This window comes from Oculina patagonica, chromosome 6 (assembly GCF_052425735.1).
Source record: "Oculina patagonica isolate OP01 chromosome 6, crgOcupat, whole genome shotgun sequence".
In the NCBI taxonomy this organism is placed as follows: domain Eukaryota; kingdom Metazoa; phylum Cnidaria; class Anthozoa; order Scleractinia; family Oculinidae; genus Oculina; species Oculina patagonica.
In genome coordinates this window covers 26,383,498-26,402,995 of record NC_135763.1, presented here as the reverse complement: position 1 = coordinate 26,402,995, position 19,498 = coordinate 26,383,498, and the positions used below count along the sequence as shown (strand labels likewise).

General features: G+C 39.7%; 2 protein-coding genes and 1 pseudogene across 2 annotated transcripts; 2 read left to right on the top strand and 1 right to left on the bottom strand.

The window, feature by feature from the left end:
- Window positions 1–13: 13 nt before the first annotated feature.
- Window positions 14–18,625, top strand: LOC144658183 (2-oxoglutarate and iron-dependent oxygenase JMJD4-like). The gene is made up of 9 exons (XM_078518540.1): window positions 14–269; window positions 560–611; window positions 12,227–12,571; window positions 14,004–14,183; window positions 14,968–15,203; window positions 16,050–16,263; window positions 17,340–17,422; window positions 17,608–17,738; window positions 18,275–18,625. The coding sequence occupies exons 2-9, from the start codon at window positions 569–571 to the stop codon at window positions 18,513–18,515; spliced, it is 1,473 nt and encodes a 490-aa protein (XP_078374666.1). The 5' UTR covers window positions 14–269; window positions 560–568; the 3' UTR covers window positions 18,516–18,625.
- On the bottom strand, window positions 923–3,696 carry LOC144658208 (uncharacterized; annotated as a pseudogene).
- On the top strand, window positions 6,017–7,603 carry LOC144658174 (uncharacterized). The gene has a single exon (XM_078518529.1). The coding sequence runs from the start codon at window positions 6,017–6,019 to the stop codon at window positions 7,601–7,603; it is 1,587 nt and encodes a 528-aa protein (XP_078374655.1).
- Window positions 18,626–19,498: the final 873 nt, after the last annotated feature.

Here is a 19,498-nt window from a genome sequence, read left to right as displayed (position 1 = left end):
TGTGTTTACACAACACGAATAGGACTGAAATAACAGGTGGCTAAATTTCCCAGCGCATGCGTCAGACAAGGAGAAAAAAAAAAACACGAACAACGCAAGCGAAAAAAGGAAAATTTTGTCCCCTTATCACATAACAAAAACAAATCTTTTTTGCGAGCTTTAAAAAGACCTAGAGAGCAAGTAGTAAATCGAAGCTGTTAACTGCCTGCAGACGTAAGGAAGCACCGCCGACATCTACGCAAATCATTCCGCTGAGGGGGGCTTAAAAGGTACATGCATTTACCAAATGCACCGTGAATTCTTCCAACTCTTTATAAATTCGTGTCTTTGATTTGTTCGGATTAGTAATTTCCTCTATGGCATATCAAAATAATGAGTAGTTTTACAACTTATAATCACTGGATAATTCAGTAAATATTACAGTTAATTTCCGAGAATCGAGCAATAAGGCTTTGTCATTTTTTTGTAATTAATTCTCGTTCATCGTTTCGTATCGTCCATAAAATCCTCAAGTTTCACGGCTGAATTAACGTTTATTTCATTTTGTTTTTCGTTTCAGGGAAACAACATGGCATTGATCTATAAAATTATGATTCTGTTCTATGCCCACGGTAAGCATAATATAAATTATAATGAAGTCAGAGAAAACTTGTATTTACTCCATGACGGTAAATCTGATTATCACATGACTTGTACAATTGGTTACATTTAAAACCCAATGTATCAAAACCTTTCAATGTTACAGCTTCCAATCTCTTTCTCAAATTGATCAGAAAAAATCTTTTTTAAGGAATCTTTGTACAAGAACGATTATGTCTGTCTCTGTAATCAGATACTCGTGATTAAACAAATCGGACTCCCACTACGCGGTCGTTCGATTTTGTTAATCACGAGTATGATTACAGACCGAATTGGACTCCACTCAGTCCTATTACCATTATAAATCATGTGATAACCTATACAAATTAAAAAATAAATAAATAAATACACTTTATCGCAAATACACTGTAGCAAATGCAAACTGGCCAGTTTGACGCGAGTTACAAAACGTTTCCGTGCGAAATTTACCTGCGCTCAGCATTGCCTCGGCGTTCGTGTCTCGTTTTAACTTTCTGGAAATAAAGTACCAGAAGTAGTCTCGAATAATGATGGTTAACCTTTCAAGCAAGTCAACTGATCCGTGTACAAAGCTCAGCAGAATGAAAAGTTTCAGACTGTCAAGTTCCGCTTGCATACCACGGAACAAGATGCGGAAAGTACAGTATGTGGCCCTTGGTCCGGACGAAAAAGACGCGAACGTGTATTTTTTAGCTTAGAAGAAGAGTGGTGAGCTGAGATTTGTCCTGTAAGTTACCATAACATCCAGCTAACATGTGAAAAGTCAACAGCTCCTGTGCTTACTCGATTACTCTGTAATATCGAAAACCCGGGAGGGGGGGGTACTCAAAAAAGTTTTGTACGGGGAGGCTCCGCCCGGAGATCCAACCCCTTACCCTTTTATATACCATTTTGATAGAAAAAGGTACCCCTTTTGTATACCTTTTATTGCAAAAAGGCACCCCTTTCATATACCTACACAAAATCACATTTACCTAAAACGGGAAGTTTTCTTGTTATTTTTATGTAGCGCTTAATAAATTAAAACGATACAGCCAAAAGTTGCGTCTGCTCGAAATATATGATATAAAGGCCTTTTAAAATAACATTACGGCAGATTTCCCTACTCTTTCATATACCTAAACTTGTGAAATCCCTACCCTTTTATATACCTGGAGCCTGAAAAAGGTACCCCTTTCGGGCGGAGCTTCCCCGTATAGGCCATTATAGGGAGTACCCCCCCCCCCCCGGGATCGAAAACGGTGGTTCGGTTTGACGGCCCTTGGTTCGGTTTGACGGCCCTTGGTCCGGACAGCGGGTCCATGATCCGGACAGCACGCAATATAAACGCAACATTTGTTTTGTTCAAAATCCAATTTAAAGAAGCTTCTTGTACATTTTAATATGTTTTAAAAGTGAAATTCAGAAAAATGAAATAAAAGTTTTAGGGAGGAGACCTTTTTTTTTTCGTCTAGATCTAATTAACAATATACAGTATAGCGCTTATTAGCCTGATAAGCGTGATTTGCAAAGTTTGAATTATAATTATAACTCTTCGTTTTAGTTTTATTGTTGTAAAATGAAATTTATTATCATTAAAACTCAAACGAAAGGTGTAACTTTTGTCGGACCCCTTTTCTTTCAGTATTATTTAGCTTGCCACATTTAGAAGTAAGTTATATTTGGTTCAGTGCCGTCAGTGTCCGAACCACGAACCTAGTCAGAAAAATCACTTAGAAATTTTAATTCGTTACTTCGGACGGAAACTTAAGCAGTCAAACAATTTTTTTGCACTAGTCAAAAGAAAATTCCCTATACCTACATCAATTCTATCAAAAATTACCCCTTTTAGCGCGCTAAGCTCGGATATACAGGAATATAAAGAAAACCAATTAATCTGAGGCGTCATGAACACTGAATAAACATCGCGAAAACAAACTTCACTTACCTTCACGTCCACTTAAAATTCTCGAATTCACCACCAGCAGGAAAGCCTTTGAGCGAGGATAAGACAGTAAACAGATCAACAAATCTTTGGAAAGGTTCGGTTTTATTAAGACTTTGTTTCCTATCAGAAAAATGCACGATGAACCGAAAGTGTCCGGACCAAGGGCTGTCCGGATTTAGGGCCACGTACTGTACTGTACAGCGCACTTGTCAGTACACGCGATTCTCTGGGATGCAGGAAATTGATTCGTTGCACAGCCAAACCCAAGATGGTTCCTGCTATGACAGTTACTAAAGGGAGTGTAGTAGCTATAGCTACTCTGTTTATTAAGTTCGTTCTGGCGACTATACAGCGGAATGAGAAACCATGCATGCATGATGTAAGCGATTGGAATCCCAAAGACCATGTACCGCAGAAGCCTTGATAGTTTTTAAGAGTTTTCTGTATCTTTCAGTTTCAGCGCTTTTGTTGGCGATTTCTCTTCCGACAAGAATAGAATTCACTAGAACCATGATCAGAAAAAGGGCATGCATGCAAAGGAAAAGGAGTCCAAGACTTATCGTGTATTCCATAAATTTGTAGGTACAGTCTGTAGCACGCGCCAAAGAATGCGCCCAGTAGATTGACGGCCAACAGATTGAGTTTCTTTACTAAAGGCCAGCCGACCATTGTGATTACGAGAAAAAGAGCCCATAGTTGAACCACATATAATTCTATGGTTTCACCAGTCACAATGTTGGACATGTTGGCTTGAATCTTTTAGTCTTGGAGGCGAAGTCCAATTCTGCGAGTGACCATCGGTAGCAAAGATCAGAGGAATTAAAATCCAAAACTATAATTACAATAGCAAGTGATCCGATAGCCAAACCTGCAAGAATTTGAATACAGAAGACGCATTTCACGGCCTTCCAAAGCGACATCCACCATTTTGCCGGTCGAGATGTTTTTCAGCCCATTTTGCTGTCATCTCCCGGAGATGGATCGTTCTCGTGAAAACTCATATCGTTCTGATCAAACTTTGTGAAATCTTCCAATGGATCTTGTCCCTGAATAAGCGGAGCGTTTCTCTGTCCTTGAGTAGATTCAATTACTCCTGCAGTATACGTCTTTGGAACATATGCAAACAGCTCTTCAAGAGTAAAAAGTGCCATGAATGATATTAGAGTGATTAAGCATGACGTTATACGGCAACCGGCAAACGTGAGCTTGTCTTCAGTTTGGTTACTTTTTTAAGGAATTCTAAAACTGTCCCTCAAAAAAAAGGGGAAAAATCCCACACTCACGACAAACACAAAACTACTCACTTCCGCAGAAGTTGAAGAAGTTTTCGGGTAAAATAAACTTCATGCTTAACCTCTCAATTAACACTGTACTTGTCGCCGAGAATGCTAAATTAACGAGGCGACTTACTTGAAAACAATGAGCTTCCTTTCTTTAAATGAAGCAGCAAATCGAGATGCGGTTAATGACAATGTTTAGAGGCGTTGTCACAAGGTTAGTTGTCTAACTGAAGTATGTAAGTACATGTATGTTCCGTTGAAGAGCTACGCTGAACGATAAACTGAAAGACGTGGTAAAAGTTAAGTATTTGATAGCAAACCGAAAAATGGTAATTAATCTGCACATGTTCAGAAACCGAAAATAACAACGAATCTTCATATAACAAATGGGACGGTATTTTAATCTCCTAGTTATATTTTAAACACTGATGCATTTTCCTATCATTTTGTTTCAAAAACTGCCGCTATTGTGACGTTCAGCAGTAGAAGATGTGTGATGTTTTGTGATAGCTTTTCAGTAGCCTTTGCACTTCTCTTTCAACGTACTAGAAACATAGCACTCAGGGACAAAACGTGGCCATGCCAAACGCCATGACACTTAAAGGGACTGTGTCACGGATTTTAGCTAAATTTAATTAGGCATGGGAAATGACCATCTAATTTGTTGAAATCTGACAAAACTAACCTCTTAAAACAGTGAAGGAACATTTCAATAACAAACCAAAAGCGACGAAGATGAAACGGATTGCGATGTGGATTTTTGAAATATTGTTGGGCTGAACAGTTTTCAAAGTTAATCTTGTTTCCTTGTCACTTGTAAATTATAACACCCGGGAGACACATTTTGTTGCAATGAAATTACGGTTTTGTCATTTAGATCCATAAATTAAAGTCATTTCTTTGCAAACATTCAGTTTCATAGCGAGTATTTGGCAAGACTTGATAAAATAAACTTAACTCAGCCGTGGCACAGTCCCTTTAATCTTTATCCACGACAAAATCGATCTTTTATTTAATGAAAAGAATTAATCTTGCCTTGCCGGTCTGTTTATACTGTTTTGAAGGGGTTAGAGACTCAATAAAGGTGGTAAAAGCTTGGTAAGAACCGTCGATGTTGTCCCATGCACTTAAATCAATCGATCAATCAAACAATCAATCACTCAATCAATCAACTTTGTTTGACGAGGGTAGCACATAACAGTCTTTCGACTGACAAACCCTTGGCCATCGGATTCCTGATCGAATTGGAATTTAGAAGTGTTGGTTTTTGTGGAGAGAGGAAAACCGGAGAACCCGGAGAAAAACCCTCGGAGCGAGGACGAGAACCAACAACAAACTCAACCAAGATATGATGCTGGGTCCGGAAATCGAACCCGATCCATGCACATTGGTGGGAAGCGAGCGCTCTCACCACTGCGCTTTCCCTGCTCCCCCAACTTCGTCTCGCAGGCCACTTTACTTTTCTGGCTACGTTTTAATGTAATTTGTGCATCTACACTGTGTCAACAGACAACAGGTTTTTAGGCAGCTGTGACAATACTTTTGTAAACTTCGGGACTGCACTGCAAATCTGGGGAAACACTTACTTGGCTGCGAAAACTTCGGGATTCGTTACTAAAAGGACAGTAGACAGAACTCTTCCATCAAAGCACAATTTAGTAGCACTAAGCACTATTTTAGGACGAAAGCAGGAACCAATATAAACCGGTTCTACTTAATCAATTCTTGGAAAACGAAACAAACAAGAGTTATTGTTACCCGTTTTTCTTTTTCGATGTTATTAAGCAAACAGGCACAATAAATAAGTTTTTTATTTGTCTCCGGGCTGTGTTCTAAAACATTACTGAAAGATGATTTAATGAATCCGATAAAAAAAAAACACACAATGGCCATTTCCGAGTTACCCTTCGCCTCTGTTTCAAAACGAGTCTACGTGCGAAACCATTCAAATGAAAATGAGTTTGATTTGCATGAAAATGGACCTGAAGGTGAAACTCATTTTCATATGAATGGTTTTGCACGTAGACTCGTTTTGAAACAGAGGCGAAAGGGAATTCGGAAATGGTCAATTCTATAAAGCCACTGGCTAAAGAAAGGACAACTGGGGATCTATTTCGATTTCAAAACCGAAACAGTTATATTAGCGAGGTTTGAAGTACTTCTTAAAGCGGTCAGTAAAAGCAGTGCTTTCATGGAATCGTTCTCTCTCGAGGGTCTATTTGTATATATCACCGAAACCTTCACCGCTGGAGTAATTCAATCATACCAGGGACAGGGATTCCTAGAGAACGATCCTTTGATACAACGCCAGGATCCCTTGGAGGACTTTAAAAAGTTCGACAACAATGACACGATCTTTCAGGAGTACGATCCACCCCCGAGAGATGACAGCAAAATGGGCTGGAAAAGATCTCGGCCGGAAAAATGGTGGATGTCGCTTGGGAAGGCCATGAAATGCGTCTTCTGTATTCAAATTCTTGCAGGTTTGGCTGTTGGCTCGCTTGCTATTTTAGTTTTGGTGCTAGATTTCAATTCAATTGATCTTTGTTACGAGACGTTTCATGGAAATCACGGAGGCCTTATCCATTGGAACTCGACCTCGCATGAGATTCAAGCCATTATTGCGACTGGCAATGCTGTAGAAGGATTCGTCGTCCTTATGTTGCCATTCCTTCTCATAACCACAATGTTTGGCTGGCCTTTAGTAAGAAAACTCAATTTGTTGTTCTTTAATCCGTTGGTTGCATTGTTGGATACTTGCTACCTAGTTTGCCTTCAGGCTTTCGGATACCACCCGTCATGGACGAATTATCCTTCAGACGTCTTATTTCTATTCCTACTCATAATAAATTCTGTACTTGTCGGAAGAGAAATTGCTAACAACAACGAAACTGAAAGATCGAGGAAACTTAGGAAAACTATCAAGGTTTCTGCTATCCTCGCAGCCCAATTAGCCTTTGTGCTTCCAATCGCTTTTGGTCTCAGTTATGGCCTTATTCCATTTATTGGTCTTCGTAGCGAAACAGACAGAGCAGTGATAGCTGGCGCACTGCCTCTAATAACGGCTATTCCAAAGGTCATCGTGCGTTTGGCAGGACAAAGAATCAACTTCATCCACCCTGGCGACGCGCACGTGCTGCTAAGCGTCCTATACACCGCGTCCGCCATCGTTTTTCGTATCATGCAAGCAGAGCTCACGAGTCTTCAACTATACATTTTGTTGAGCTTTGCACACGGCGCCGTGGACTTACTAGAAAGGTTAACCATCGTTATGCGAGATTATTTGTGGTACTTGATTTACAAGAAGCTTAAACGAGACACGGACGCCGAGGCAATGTTGAGCGCTGGGAAATTTCGCACCCCAAGAAGCATGCGCTTAATTGCCGACATGAGCATTCAGATGATTCTCGGAGAATCGACTGCGTTGATAGCAACGACTGGCTTTTTTCAGCTGTACAACTTCATGTACCCTACCGAAACGCTACTATCTAAAAACAGCATTTATTTTATAAATCATTTCTTTATTCGCGTTTTTATCGCTTTAAGCATCGATTTCTTTTTCAATTCATTCTCGTTCTGGCTTCAAATGTCCTATTTAAACATCGCTGTGGTACGCGTTTGGAAGAAAAAATGGCGGAAGCACATGGTTGTAGCTTTTATCGTGACCACTGTGACGATAAGTTTCTTTGCCTCTTACTTGTTCGCTGTTGTAAGGGACAAACGTTCAGGACAGGTGAGGCATTATTTCAATTGCACGAGACCATTTACTAGGTTTTAGCTCTGTTTGACACAGTCTGAAAACAAAGTTGAACTAAGTTTTCAGTTTTCACCGGTTCAACAGCCATTATTGCTTTTGTTCCAGGGATTTGAATGCTCAGAAAACTAGAAAATGTGCATTGATGTGCGAATATTGAATGGGGCGTCCGTAACACTCAAGAACATGCAATACAGAAACGGCCCTACTGAGTGGGTCCTGAAATTAAATGGGAGATAAATCCCATTCCACAGCCCCAATTTTGTCCAAAACCCATTTCCCAGCTTATTGTTTTACCGATTTTTCAAGTCCCAGTCCCAGTTCTATTGTTTATTTGTTTGTGATTCCCAGTCCCAGTGACCCAAATCTCATTTTCTCAGTAAAAATCTGCCCAAATCCCAGTTCCCATTTTACCCCTTTATGCCCCTCTACTAAGTTTATCTAGAGTAGGAACGCTTATTTTATTTTTTCGCCCTCCCACACATCTTATTATTCAGTTACTTTCCTCAGAATGTCTGCCACTGATGCAGCATAGTCAGCGGTTATAGCTCATTTGTCATGCACCAAGAGCCAAGTGCAATTGATAAAGTAGCCTGTTTTATTTTTGGTGGGAAGACATTATGTACTGACTAGGCAATCTACATCTACATCTACATTTATTAAGTTGATAACATCGTTTAAGACATCACATCAACTATAAAAAATAGATACAAAATAAAAAACAAAATTTACATGCATAAATAAGATATAAAAATACTTAGTTACAATTTACTTGTTTACATGCTTCCCTAAATTAAGCAATATGATGCTTAAAAGTATAAATAAATACCCATTGTAACTATACATTACTAGAGAATATAAATATTATCGATTGTCAAGGCCAAAAAAGAGGTTTTCAAGACATCTTGTATTCCATAGATGAGTATGATTTTAATATTCTATTTTTATCTAATTAAGGCAGTATTTGCGAGAAAAGTTGCACTAGAGATGCGACTCCGTGTAGCACTTAAGATATCGCGAGACAAGTTCATTTCCTGACCTTTTTGATACCTGTAAAGGTCAAATGAACAGAAAATTTGATTTCTTTAATTTTTTGCCCATGTGTTTATTATAAAGAACCAAATAAACATATCCTGAGGTTTCAAAGTAATTGGACATTGCATTGCAGAGATATTGCAAGTTGAAAAATACTTTTTTGAGGCTTTCATGATCGTAGAGTTGATGGAAAAATTGTCGGAGATAAAAACTTGTGACGTAATAATTGGTGTTTTGAAGACGACTGCAGACCGATTCCGCAGACCGCACTAGGCCTTTCTCGATTATGCTAGCATTTTTTTCGGCATTTTTTGGGAAAACGAGCATTTTTTTTCGTTTTTTCTTCAAAAAAGAATTGCTAGCATTTTCTGTCACTTTTCATGACTGTGATCCAGATTTTCAGCACTCAGAAATCAGAAGGATAAATAATCCTAAAGTTTCACAATTTTGATTACATAATTTGATTGTTTTCTGTCTGTTTCGACTGTGTGTGCGTTGTGTTACTTGTGTACTTGTGTTGTGTTACTTGTGTTTTTTTTTATTTTTTTTTTTTTAAAAATATTTTTTTTTATTTTTTTTTATAAACAAACAATTATTAAGTATCACCTGTTGTTGATATGAGCATATAATGTGAGAGTTTGTACGTTTTGTTTGAAATAAAACAAAGCATTTTTTGGAATTCAAGTGGCATTTTTTAAGGAAATCAGGCATTATTTTAGCATTTTTTTGGCTTTTTGCGAGAATTTCTAGTAGCATTAAATGCCAGTTTTACTAGCATAATCGAGAAAGGCCTAGACCGCACCTTATAGAATTTAAATAAATGTGTTTAGTGACATTTCAAGCAGTTATTTCGTTTATGGATAGTTTGAGTGTTTGGTTGGTAAAAATGGCATTTTGAAATTTCTGTTCACTTGACCTTCAACATATTAAAGTTCTTGATCTTGACAGACGACAAGCTGAGCGGAGCCTGGAGAGAATCGAAACGAAAGCGCGCGGGGCACACTGGGAAGGGGAAAGGAAAGGAGCTCCTTCGCCCTTCCCGTCGTCCCCCGCGCTCCCCCTATTTTTCATTTTTCGCGCGTGTTTTCGCCTTCCTCCGCCCGTGTTTTTTGCCTTCCCCCACGAAAGAGGCCTCTGTGGAGAGGAGAGGTAAAGCACCTGTTTGAGATTAAACATTAAAAGAAAGAGTCTTACGAAGCCAAGTTGAGTGAATCACTGTTTTTTTTATCACGGGTGTTTTGACCACCCCACAATGTTCACCTGAAAACGAATTGATTTCTACGGGGGAGGGGAGGGGTTAAACAGAAAACATTTTAAATAAATTTTTCGTTGTTCTTTGCTATTTCTCGGCCGTAAGTAGAATATTCGTGGGGACAATTAACACAAACAAGCCGTTCAGCTGAAAAGACAATTAACCAGGGCATTTTGGAAATGCGTAAGCACTAGTATGTAGGTAAAGTCTGTAACAATAGTCGAGCTTCTTGATCACAGGCCAGCCAAACGTCACCAGCACAAGACAAAGTTACCACAACGACAACAACAACAAGCTTTATTTGCATGACTATAAATATACATACAGTATTGCAAAAGCGTAAAACGTAACTAAAACGAATTTTATAACAATCATAATAATCAGAAACCCATAAGGGTTTCTGTAATTATGTAATAGAAAAAAAAAAGAAATTACGTATGTGTTGTTACAGTTGAACCACGTAGGCTTTTTCCTGGATTCTCTTGGGAAGTAATGCCCAGTTTTTACACTATAATCCAAAGCAAAGCAAAGTAATTCTGGGGTTCTGGACTTTCTTCTTTCCTTTAAAATGGTACCGGTCTTAAATGTACATTAGCGGCGAGTTATTATGGTCAAAATGCTAGGCCGGCAAAAACGGGAAGTGAGCAGGAATAGACTGGTTCCACTTGATCAATTCTTGGAAAACGAAAAAACTTAGAATGCCCGTAACTTAGATGTTACCATTATTTTTATTTTTCGATGTTATGAAACACCCAGGCATAACAGATTTACGGTTGAGGCTGTGTTCTTAACCCTATTCAGACCGGGCCTTTTTGGACCTTCTCTGACCGAGGGGGTCTTCGGAAGCCCCCCCCCCCCAAGCAATCACAATGAAACTTATAGGATGCATTGTATGTCCGAACATCTTTCTTTTGGTATACGTCACGTGGGATAGTGACGTCACATCACGTGACAATTACACATGATGTCAAAACAGCCTCCATCTTGGATCCGCTATCTTGGATTTTAAAATTGTTCCAAAATGCCAGAAAACCACCCAAAATGACTGCAGATTATTCAAAATCAATAAAAAATGTGCTTTAAACCCGTAAAAATGTAAAAAATAGTTCCATTTAAGTTGATTTTTATTAACAGAAACACGCAAAATTACAAATTTGGGAAAACATGCCTGTCAAAATGTCGTTGCTATGGTGATGTCAAGTTCCTGACACATCATCCAACCCTACCAAATTATTGCCAGATAAAATTTAGGAAAACTCAGAAAGTTTGGCAGCATTTGGTTAAATCTTAAAAAAGTTATAAGAGTTCAAAGTCAGCACGGGCCTCAAAACAATACTAAAAGTTAATTAAATATATTCAAAGTGATAAATGATCGTCGCAGTGAATTTCAATTTAAGCAATTGGAATAAAGAAGCCTGAAAAAAATTCAGGGCTTCAACGGGATTCGAACCCGTGACCTCCGCGATACCGGTGCGATGCTCTACCAACTGAGCTATTGAAGCCACACATTGGGAGCAAGGTCAATTGTGAGTTCATATTTTCCCGCGAGAGGAGTGAAATGATGTAATATATATGAAATGATTCATATATGAACTGCGGTTGTATATGAAAGTGATAAATGATCGTCGCAGTGAATTTCCAATTTAAGCAATTGGAATAAAGAAGCCTGAAAAAAATTCAGGGCTTCAACGGGATTCGAACCCGTGACCTCCGCGATACCGGTGCGATGCTCTACCAACTGAGCTATTGAAGCCACACATTGGGAGCAAGGTCAATTGTGAGTTTATATTTTCCCGCGAGAGGAGTGAAATGATGTAATATATATGAAATGATTCATATATGAACTGCGGTTGTATATGAAAGTGATAAATGATCGTCGCAGTGAATTTCCAATTTAAGCAATTGGAATAAAGAAGCCTGAAAAAAATTCAGGGCTTCAACGAGATTCGAACCCGTGACCTCCGCGATACCGGTGCGATGCTCTACCAACTGAGCTATTGAAGCCACACATTGGGAGCAAGGTAAAGTAAAACCAAAGCAAGGATAGGGGACGCTCAAAGTAAAATAAGTCATTCAATTGCAAGCTAACATTTTATTCCGAGTGTTTATAGTTCTCACCGGAAAGCTTGATACAACCTCAACCTTGTTACTGATATACAATGTGCATGGCGCAAGCTCCTCATTTTTAACATATGATTAACAATAAAGCCCTAAAATCTGATGACAATAACAGGTGGGTGTAATATATGCGGGGGGGGGGGGGAGAGGAGAGGGGCAATAACTAAATTTACGCCTTCGCAAGGGGGGTATTACCTAATATTTTTCTACTTGAAGACCATTATATGATTATCTTGTTTCAGCTAGTCTTGCCCAAGACTTCATTGAAATCTTTCAACCGAAGAAGACAAGTGTATGGGTGGCAAACGGCAAGGCCCGGCGAGTTACGTTCGCTTATGAAAAGGGAGATGTCGACAACTGGCTTTTGGAACTATTAGACAGCCGAGGCGGTACAGCTCACGCATATCCAAATGACATCATATTTCCGCTAAATCGAGGAGGAAAGTTGATTTATGAAAAGCATGTAGTTGTGCCCGAGAGCTTAAAGAGTGGCGAATATAAATTGAAAATCTGTGGAAAGCTAAAAGACAACAAAAACCTATGCCAAGAAACTGCTGCATTTCACATTGAGGGCGAGCAGTTAGAGAGTAAGTCTAAATAAACTTCTTCTTTTATTTATTTAGGAAATGTGCTTCAATAAGTTAAACCTGTTAAAAACACGTACTGATTTCGTTTTGAGGCCTGCAGTATGAAAGCTAGATCGAAGGCCCGGATTCGACTGAGGCCATATATCAATTCAAGCAATGTGGATTGTCTACCTAAGGGACTGGTCAATAAGTAGAGGGGGGTGGGCCGGAGCAGAAAGGGGGTGGGTCATCAGTTTTTGAGCCCTCGAAAAGGGGTGGGTTATGTAGTTTTGATCTACACGTAGGGGGTGGGTCATTTTATTTATAACAGTATAAATTGATAAATTTCTCGAAGTGAGCAGTTTTAAATGATTTCCTAGCGATTTCAGGAGGCCCAAATATAAAAATTTCCCGGGGGAGCATGCCCCCTGACCCCCCTAGATGGCTTGTGATTACAGTTTTGCCTGTCTGTCTTCAGCCTCTGTAGATTCACTCTGCGCTTTAGGCTTTCACCAGTAAACTCTTCTCTCAAACACTTTGCAATTATAAATTATAGACAGTGGTTGAAGATAGTGTTTCTGTATTCTTGAATAATTGTTTATGAATTAATGTTACGTACTGTTCTAGTTTTCCCATATGTTTGTGTCTAAATTTTCCCATGGACTTAACACACAAATATGTGGAAAAGTTAAAAAAAACTAGTATACCAAATTTTTCCCTCTTTGGTGTGCTAAGAAATGGAAAAAGAGGTATACCGAACAGCAGTGTCCATCAGGGAAAATTAGGGTGGTGTATGTAAGGAATCACACTTTAAAAGCCGATAAAAAAAAATCAAAAACCTACAACCCCTTACAGAATAATGAACTTTTTTAGCAAAGGGGGTGGGTCATGTAATTTTCAACCCCCTATCAGGGGTGGGTCAGTCAGTTTTGAGCCAGAAGAAAGGGGTGGGTCACAAATTTTCAAGCCACCACTTTTCCAATTGCTCCGGCCCACCCCACCTGGTACTTATTGACCAGCCCCTAACGTATTCAAAATTAATGAGGTATAAGAATGGTTATGGGAGGCGCAGTGGCCAAATAGTTATTTAGTGCGTGGGACTCCGGATCGAGCGGTCCGGGCATGAGCACTGCTCGGGGTCATTGTGCTGCTTTTTGTGGCAAGACACTTTACTCTCATAATGCCTCTCTGCGTGTATAATTGGGTACTGGCAAATTTAATGCTGAAGGGTAACCCTGCCATAAACTGGCATCCAGGGGGAAGTAGAAATATTCCTTCCTAGTCGCTTCGTGCTATCAAACCAGGATAAGCTCCGGCCTGAAGGGCCACTAGGCTCGAATGCAGACTTAACCTAAGAATGGTAGGTAAACTTAAGGATGCCATAAAAAAAGTAATTTAATACTGCTTGTTCTCAGTTCTGAAACTGTTCTTCCTCTCGGGTTATTTCTTCAAGGAAACGATGATGGTCTTCAACCACACGAAAAACGATTTAAAGAAAGGCAACACACGTTTGAAGATTTTATGAGGAAACTGGATGTGGAAGATATCTGGCCTATACACGAAACACATTGTACAATACCCAAGATACATAAACCCACCAAGGAGGAGTTCACTGAAAAATGCATGAAACCAGGTCTGTTATTAACATTTTCCTCAACATTAATCAAAGCTAAGTTTTTAACTTTTGCGACTTTGCCTAAATCAATACATCAGGCATTACTGTACAGAACTTATCGAAACTATCTTCAGTATTTTTTTTTATTTTATTGGGAAAAAGACATAAATATATATGACGGGATTTATGAAAACCAGGTTAGTGAAAGTTTTCACCGTTGTAAGCGCAAAGTAGACGATATAAAAACTTAAGTGAATGTCAGTCTTTTTTTCTTTCCTCCTCTCTCTTTTCTACCTTTCAGCGCTGTAGTTCATTTTTTTTCCTTTCTCGGCCTGTTTTTAGGCCATATCGCAGTGTAACGTACTTGGTCAAAAACACTCAGTTCACCGTCTTTTCTTTGACCACGAATTGCAATATTTAACTGTTTTCGCTGACGCGTACTCCTACCATATTTGTGTTTCATGGTATCTCCAAAGTAGACGATATAAAAACTTAAGTGAATGTCAGTCTTTTTTTCTTTCCTCCTCTCTCTTTTCTACCTTTCAGCGCTGTAGTTCATTTTTTTTCCTTTCTCGGCCTGTTTTTAGGCCATATCGCAGTGTAACGTACTTGGTCAAAAACACTCAGTTCACCGTCTTTTCTTTGACCACGAATTGCAATATTTAACTGTTTTCGCTGACGCGTACTTCTACCATATTTGTGTTTCATGGTATATCAGCTCATATACCATGACCTGTAAACCAAAAAAAACTCACGAATGCAATCTACTACTTTTAAACAATGCTGGATAAAATGTTTGTAGGTCAGGCTTGTATCATAACTGGCATGATGGACGACTGGAAAGCGATGGAAAAATGGCCGTTTGAGACGTTTCAACACGATCCTCGCATAGAGGAAGGCGTTTATATTGGTCAGAGGATGATGTCAGTGTCTTTAACCAGCTACGTGAAATATCTGAAGGAAAGATCTGCGAACGAGAGCTCACCCTGGGTCATCTTCATGCCGGATGTCTTTGATCTCTATCCTGAGCTGCGAGAGGTCGAGTATAATCATTAGTGCTCATGCAAGGGGGGGGGGGGGGGGAGAATAAGAGGGTAGGGGTTTGTATTCACATAGTTTCATCAAAATCTCTTTGGAAGAGGCCCTGTACGGTTAAGACTACAAGAAGTCTCTTCTTTTCCTGGCATGCGACGCGTAAACATGCGTAAAATTGCTCCTCGCTCAATTTGCTTCTCGTTGTTTTTTTTTTTTTTAATTTCATAACTTCAACTGTTTAGGAACAAAAACCGGCTGCTTGCAGACTATCTGCGTTTTTATTTTCACTGGCTAAAAGGTAGACGTACTAAATGTTTTTCTTATTACAAAAGCATCCTTCCGTTTGAATTCATCTCTGTAAAACGTCTCAGGCAAAGAGCACGTATGAGCAAGAATAGATTAAATAGTCGTTTTTTCTTCTTCTCAATTTTGTTTAGTCGATTTCACCGATTGATAGATTGATTTAAAAATCGCCTCTCAAAATTAAGTGTTTCTTAGCACCGATATTGGCAGCCACATCTTAAATTGGAATTAATTACCACTATCCACAAATGAGTCAAACCAAATATCAGAGGACATATGCTCAGCTTGTCCCCCTCAAGAAAAAAAAAACGCGTTTAAACAGCACAAAAGTCTCTAAGAACTATATTATCAATGGGGAAATGTTCAAAACGTCAAATGAAATTTCTATATCTTGATATTCCGAAGGCTACTGAAAATGTGCCAACTTAATGAAAAGTTGCCAGTCAAAGTTGTTAGTTTGGCACAATGTTGCTCGAAATCCCATAAGTTGCTAGAAAGTTGCTCTCTTGCCTTTAAAACGGTGCTTTCTCTCTATTTTCATTGCAGGACTACATCATACCAGATTTCTTTTCTGAAGCAGATGACTTTTTGACCAATGTGGAAGATGAGCTTCGTCTTGACTGGCGATGGATTATCATGGCCGCCAAACGGAGTGGCTCGGGATGGCACGTGGACCCTGCTAATACCACAGGCTGGCTGGCTCTGGTACAGGGGGCTAAACTGTGGGGGATGTACCCTCCTTCAGTGTATCATATTCCAGGTGAGTAATAAATAAAATAAGATAAAAAATAATAAATAGGAATTTGCAGTGGCACGTCCACATGCATGGTGGCTCTTCGTCCACTGTTCCCGATCGAATTGGAATTTAGCAGTGTTGATTGTTGTGGAGGGAGGAAAACCGGAGAATCCGGAGAAACACCCTCGGAGCAAGGATGAGAACCAACAACAAACTCAACCCACATATGACGCCGGGTCTGGGAATCGAGTCCAGGCCACATTGGTGGGAGGAGAGCGCTCTCACCACTGCGCAATACCCGCTCCCCGGTGATTGAGGGAAACAAGAGGTAAAACAATTCTGAGCGAGTGACGGGTACGGGGAACTAAACTGTTAGGGGTGTACCTTCCTTCCGTGTACTACATTCGAGGGAAACGAGCAGGAGCGGTGGGGGAGGGAGGTAAAGTCTCGTTCTCGTCATGTACCAAAATTCGGGAGAGTATGGTGTACATGCGTTTTAAGGGGAGGAAGAAGGGAAAGCAAGAAATACAATACAATACAATACAATACAATACAATACAATACAATTTTATTGTCCATACGTGGGACGAGGTCTCCCTCAATGTCCGAGCCAAAGGCTCATGTGTAAGAAGTGCAGAAAGCCTGCCACAAAAGCTGAAGGCTGCATTTTCCTCCCGTGAAATGCATGGTGAGTGATGGGAACAGGCCGGGGTGAGGTGAAATTCCCTTTTTCTCGGTCTAGTGAGGGGTAAAGGGGTACAGATGGGTAACAATAGGAAACGCACCCTCCATTCGTGTACTATATTCCAGGTCGGTAAGGGATTCAAGAATCTAATCCATGACAGGAGCTCCCGGCCTGATCATTCACGGTACGGATCTACCAAAGGAGCTGTGAGTTCCTGGTGAAAGTATTTCGCTATCCCTAAAAATTCCATGCCTTCTCGTTTTCTGATGGCGATAGTAAGAGCACCAAAATCTTTTAGCTATCGCTTTTCGTGACCCGGATCGTCACGCAACGCCGCTTGCAGTGACTGGCAAAGAGCAGCGCGTGACGATCCATAATGGCAACTGCCAAGGAGCTAACTTTCTGATTGTTTTAGGTGTGAAGAACAATTACTACCAGAAGAGAGATTACGACATGGAAGATGCTTTCTACTGGTGGATCTATACTCGACCGTATTTGGTAGGAATTCAAGTGTTTTTGTAAGACGATGACGTCATAGTACGTCATAAGGAGATGACGTCATAGGAAAACCACCAATATCTTAAGTATTCTTTAGTTTACAATTTTTTATGTAATGTAAGCGACCCTGATGAAATATATTAACATATAGTTGTTCATTCTTGCCTGTTTGGTGTACATTACAGAAAAGCAACCTTCCCTTGGAGTGCGTGCAGAAGCCAGGCGACATTGTGTTTATTCCTAGCGGCTGGTGGCACAGCGTTCTTAACCTTGACCACACTGTCAGCGTCACGCAAAACTTTTGTAACAAATACAGGTGAGCTCCGTCATGCCATAGAGTAATTTTCAACAGAGTTCGAAAGAAATGTAGAATTGCTTTGGTTCTATTTTAATACGCTCCGTGATTGACCTAATTATCTCGCGCCAATTCAGATGCAAGTACAAACCCAAAGGCACCTTGCATTGGTCGCACGCGTGTGATTTTCACGCGCTTTACGCCGATTACCTGTAGTCGTTTCGTGCTCTTTTTGGTTCACTGCGTTGACAACGTCAGTTGTTATAATTATGGGCCATTGTAATTACTTTCGTTTTGGTTTTCGACAATGGAGAACTTCTCTACAAGTCAAGTCATCTGACTAATAAAAGCTTGGAAGTGTCTAAGGTGATTCGCATAGCCCCTGCATGATAGCTGCAGTGGACAGTTCTCAGTCGCGCGCTAAGACCGCTCTTAGTTTATTCAGAAGATTGCGGTTCCAGTGTAAGACTTTATTGCATACTATAAAGAGCATACTATATACTATAAAGCGATTAATCTAAATCACATTTCTCTGTTTCTTCTTCCATAAAAACCAGTTTAAAAACGTGCCTGACGGAGCTTAAGGAGCAGACTGACAGTGATGGAAACTTCATTGGCAAAACATTTGAACAACTCGTGCAACTGTACGCCGAGAAATACCCGCAATTTTTTGACAAAGACGATCTTGAATTTGAGGCACCAATGAAAGGACAAGGATTAACCGAGGCAGAAGAAAAGGCGAGAAGATTGCAAGTGTTAAAAGACTTTCTTGCTGGGAAAAGTCAAACCATTGATTAAAGCTAAGTTGTTGAGAATAAACACTTGCTACAAAAACACTTTGAATTCTTCCTGGAAAAAGTCAAACAATTGTAATTTGAAAGCTAAGTTAAAGGATATAAGTACGAAAATAGCTATCGATCTAGGAACACTATCTAAACTAAGAGATTATAAAAGGTAGGCTTCTCTCTATCTTTGCTTCTTCGTTTTCATTTTCCAGAGGTTTTGAGTTGAGACTCTCGCCAAAAAAAACCTTGTGACGTAGATCAGTGCAGTGTCCCTGATTGGTTATCACTTGTGCGGGAAAAGCTGTAACTAAGTAACACCCAATAAGATACATGGATCACTGTAATCATCAGTATGGAAATTTCAGGCTTAAACCTCAGAAGTCTCTCTATTTTTGGTGATTGATGAATGAGCGACTGACATGAAAAGTCTAGTATAGTATAGATCGTAGCCTTGATTTCAAGTTTTTAGATTCAGACAAATTTAATTTGTTAAAATAGAAAAAAGCTGACTGAACGCCTCGAAGCAAATTTCAGTATTCTCTCAAGTGAACATGATCAGCGCAAATGCTGTTTTCTTTCTTTCTTTTTTTGGCATCTCCTTGATGATTGGCTGCTGGAGCGATGTCTTTGATTACAAGTTCACTTCGGGTGTGTTTATATTTATAGGATTCTGATTGGCTCAATTTGCAATTTTCGTTCGTCGAGGGCATTATCAGACCGAAAAAGTCCCAAAGATTACGTAGGATTAAAGTTGGCCCGAAGATGTTCGAAGATTTTCGAACGAAATCGGTACGTCAGGAACTATTCCCGGTTGCCTCCCGAAGATTCTCAAAGATCGTCCGCTGTCTTAAGCACACTAAATTTGCTTTTTATGTTTCATGCAATTTCAGTCAGCATTTGCAAAAAACATCCATCGTCTCTCCAAGCTTCGGTCAGTTTCTGTGAACATAACCATAAATTTTGTTCAGCATTGTTCACTAGCCTATCTTTAATTAT

Bases quoted from the DNA above. Each gene is read 5' to 3' on its own strand.
- LOC144658183 (XM_078518540.1), top strand. From the start codon at position 569: ATGGCATTGATCTATAAAATTATGATTCTGTTCTATGCCCACG. The intron at 612-12,226 runs GTAAGCATAATA...ATCTTGTTTCAG, and splicing joins GATTCTGTTCTATGCCCACG to CTAGTCTTGCCCAAGACTTC. The intron at 17,423-17,607 runs GTAGGAATTCAA...TGTACATTACAG, and splicing joins TCTATACTCGACCGTATTTG to AAAAGCAACCTTCCCTTGGA.
- LOC144658174 (XM_078518529.1), top strand. From the start codon at position 6,017: ATGGAATCGTTCTCTCTCGAGGGTCTATTTGTATATATCACCGAAACC.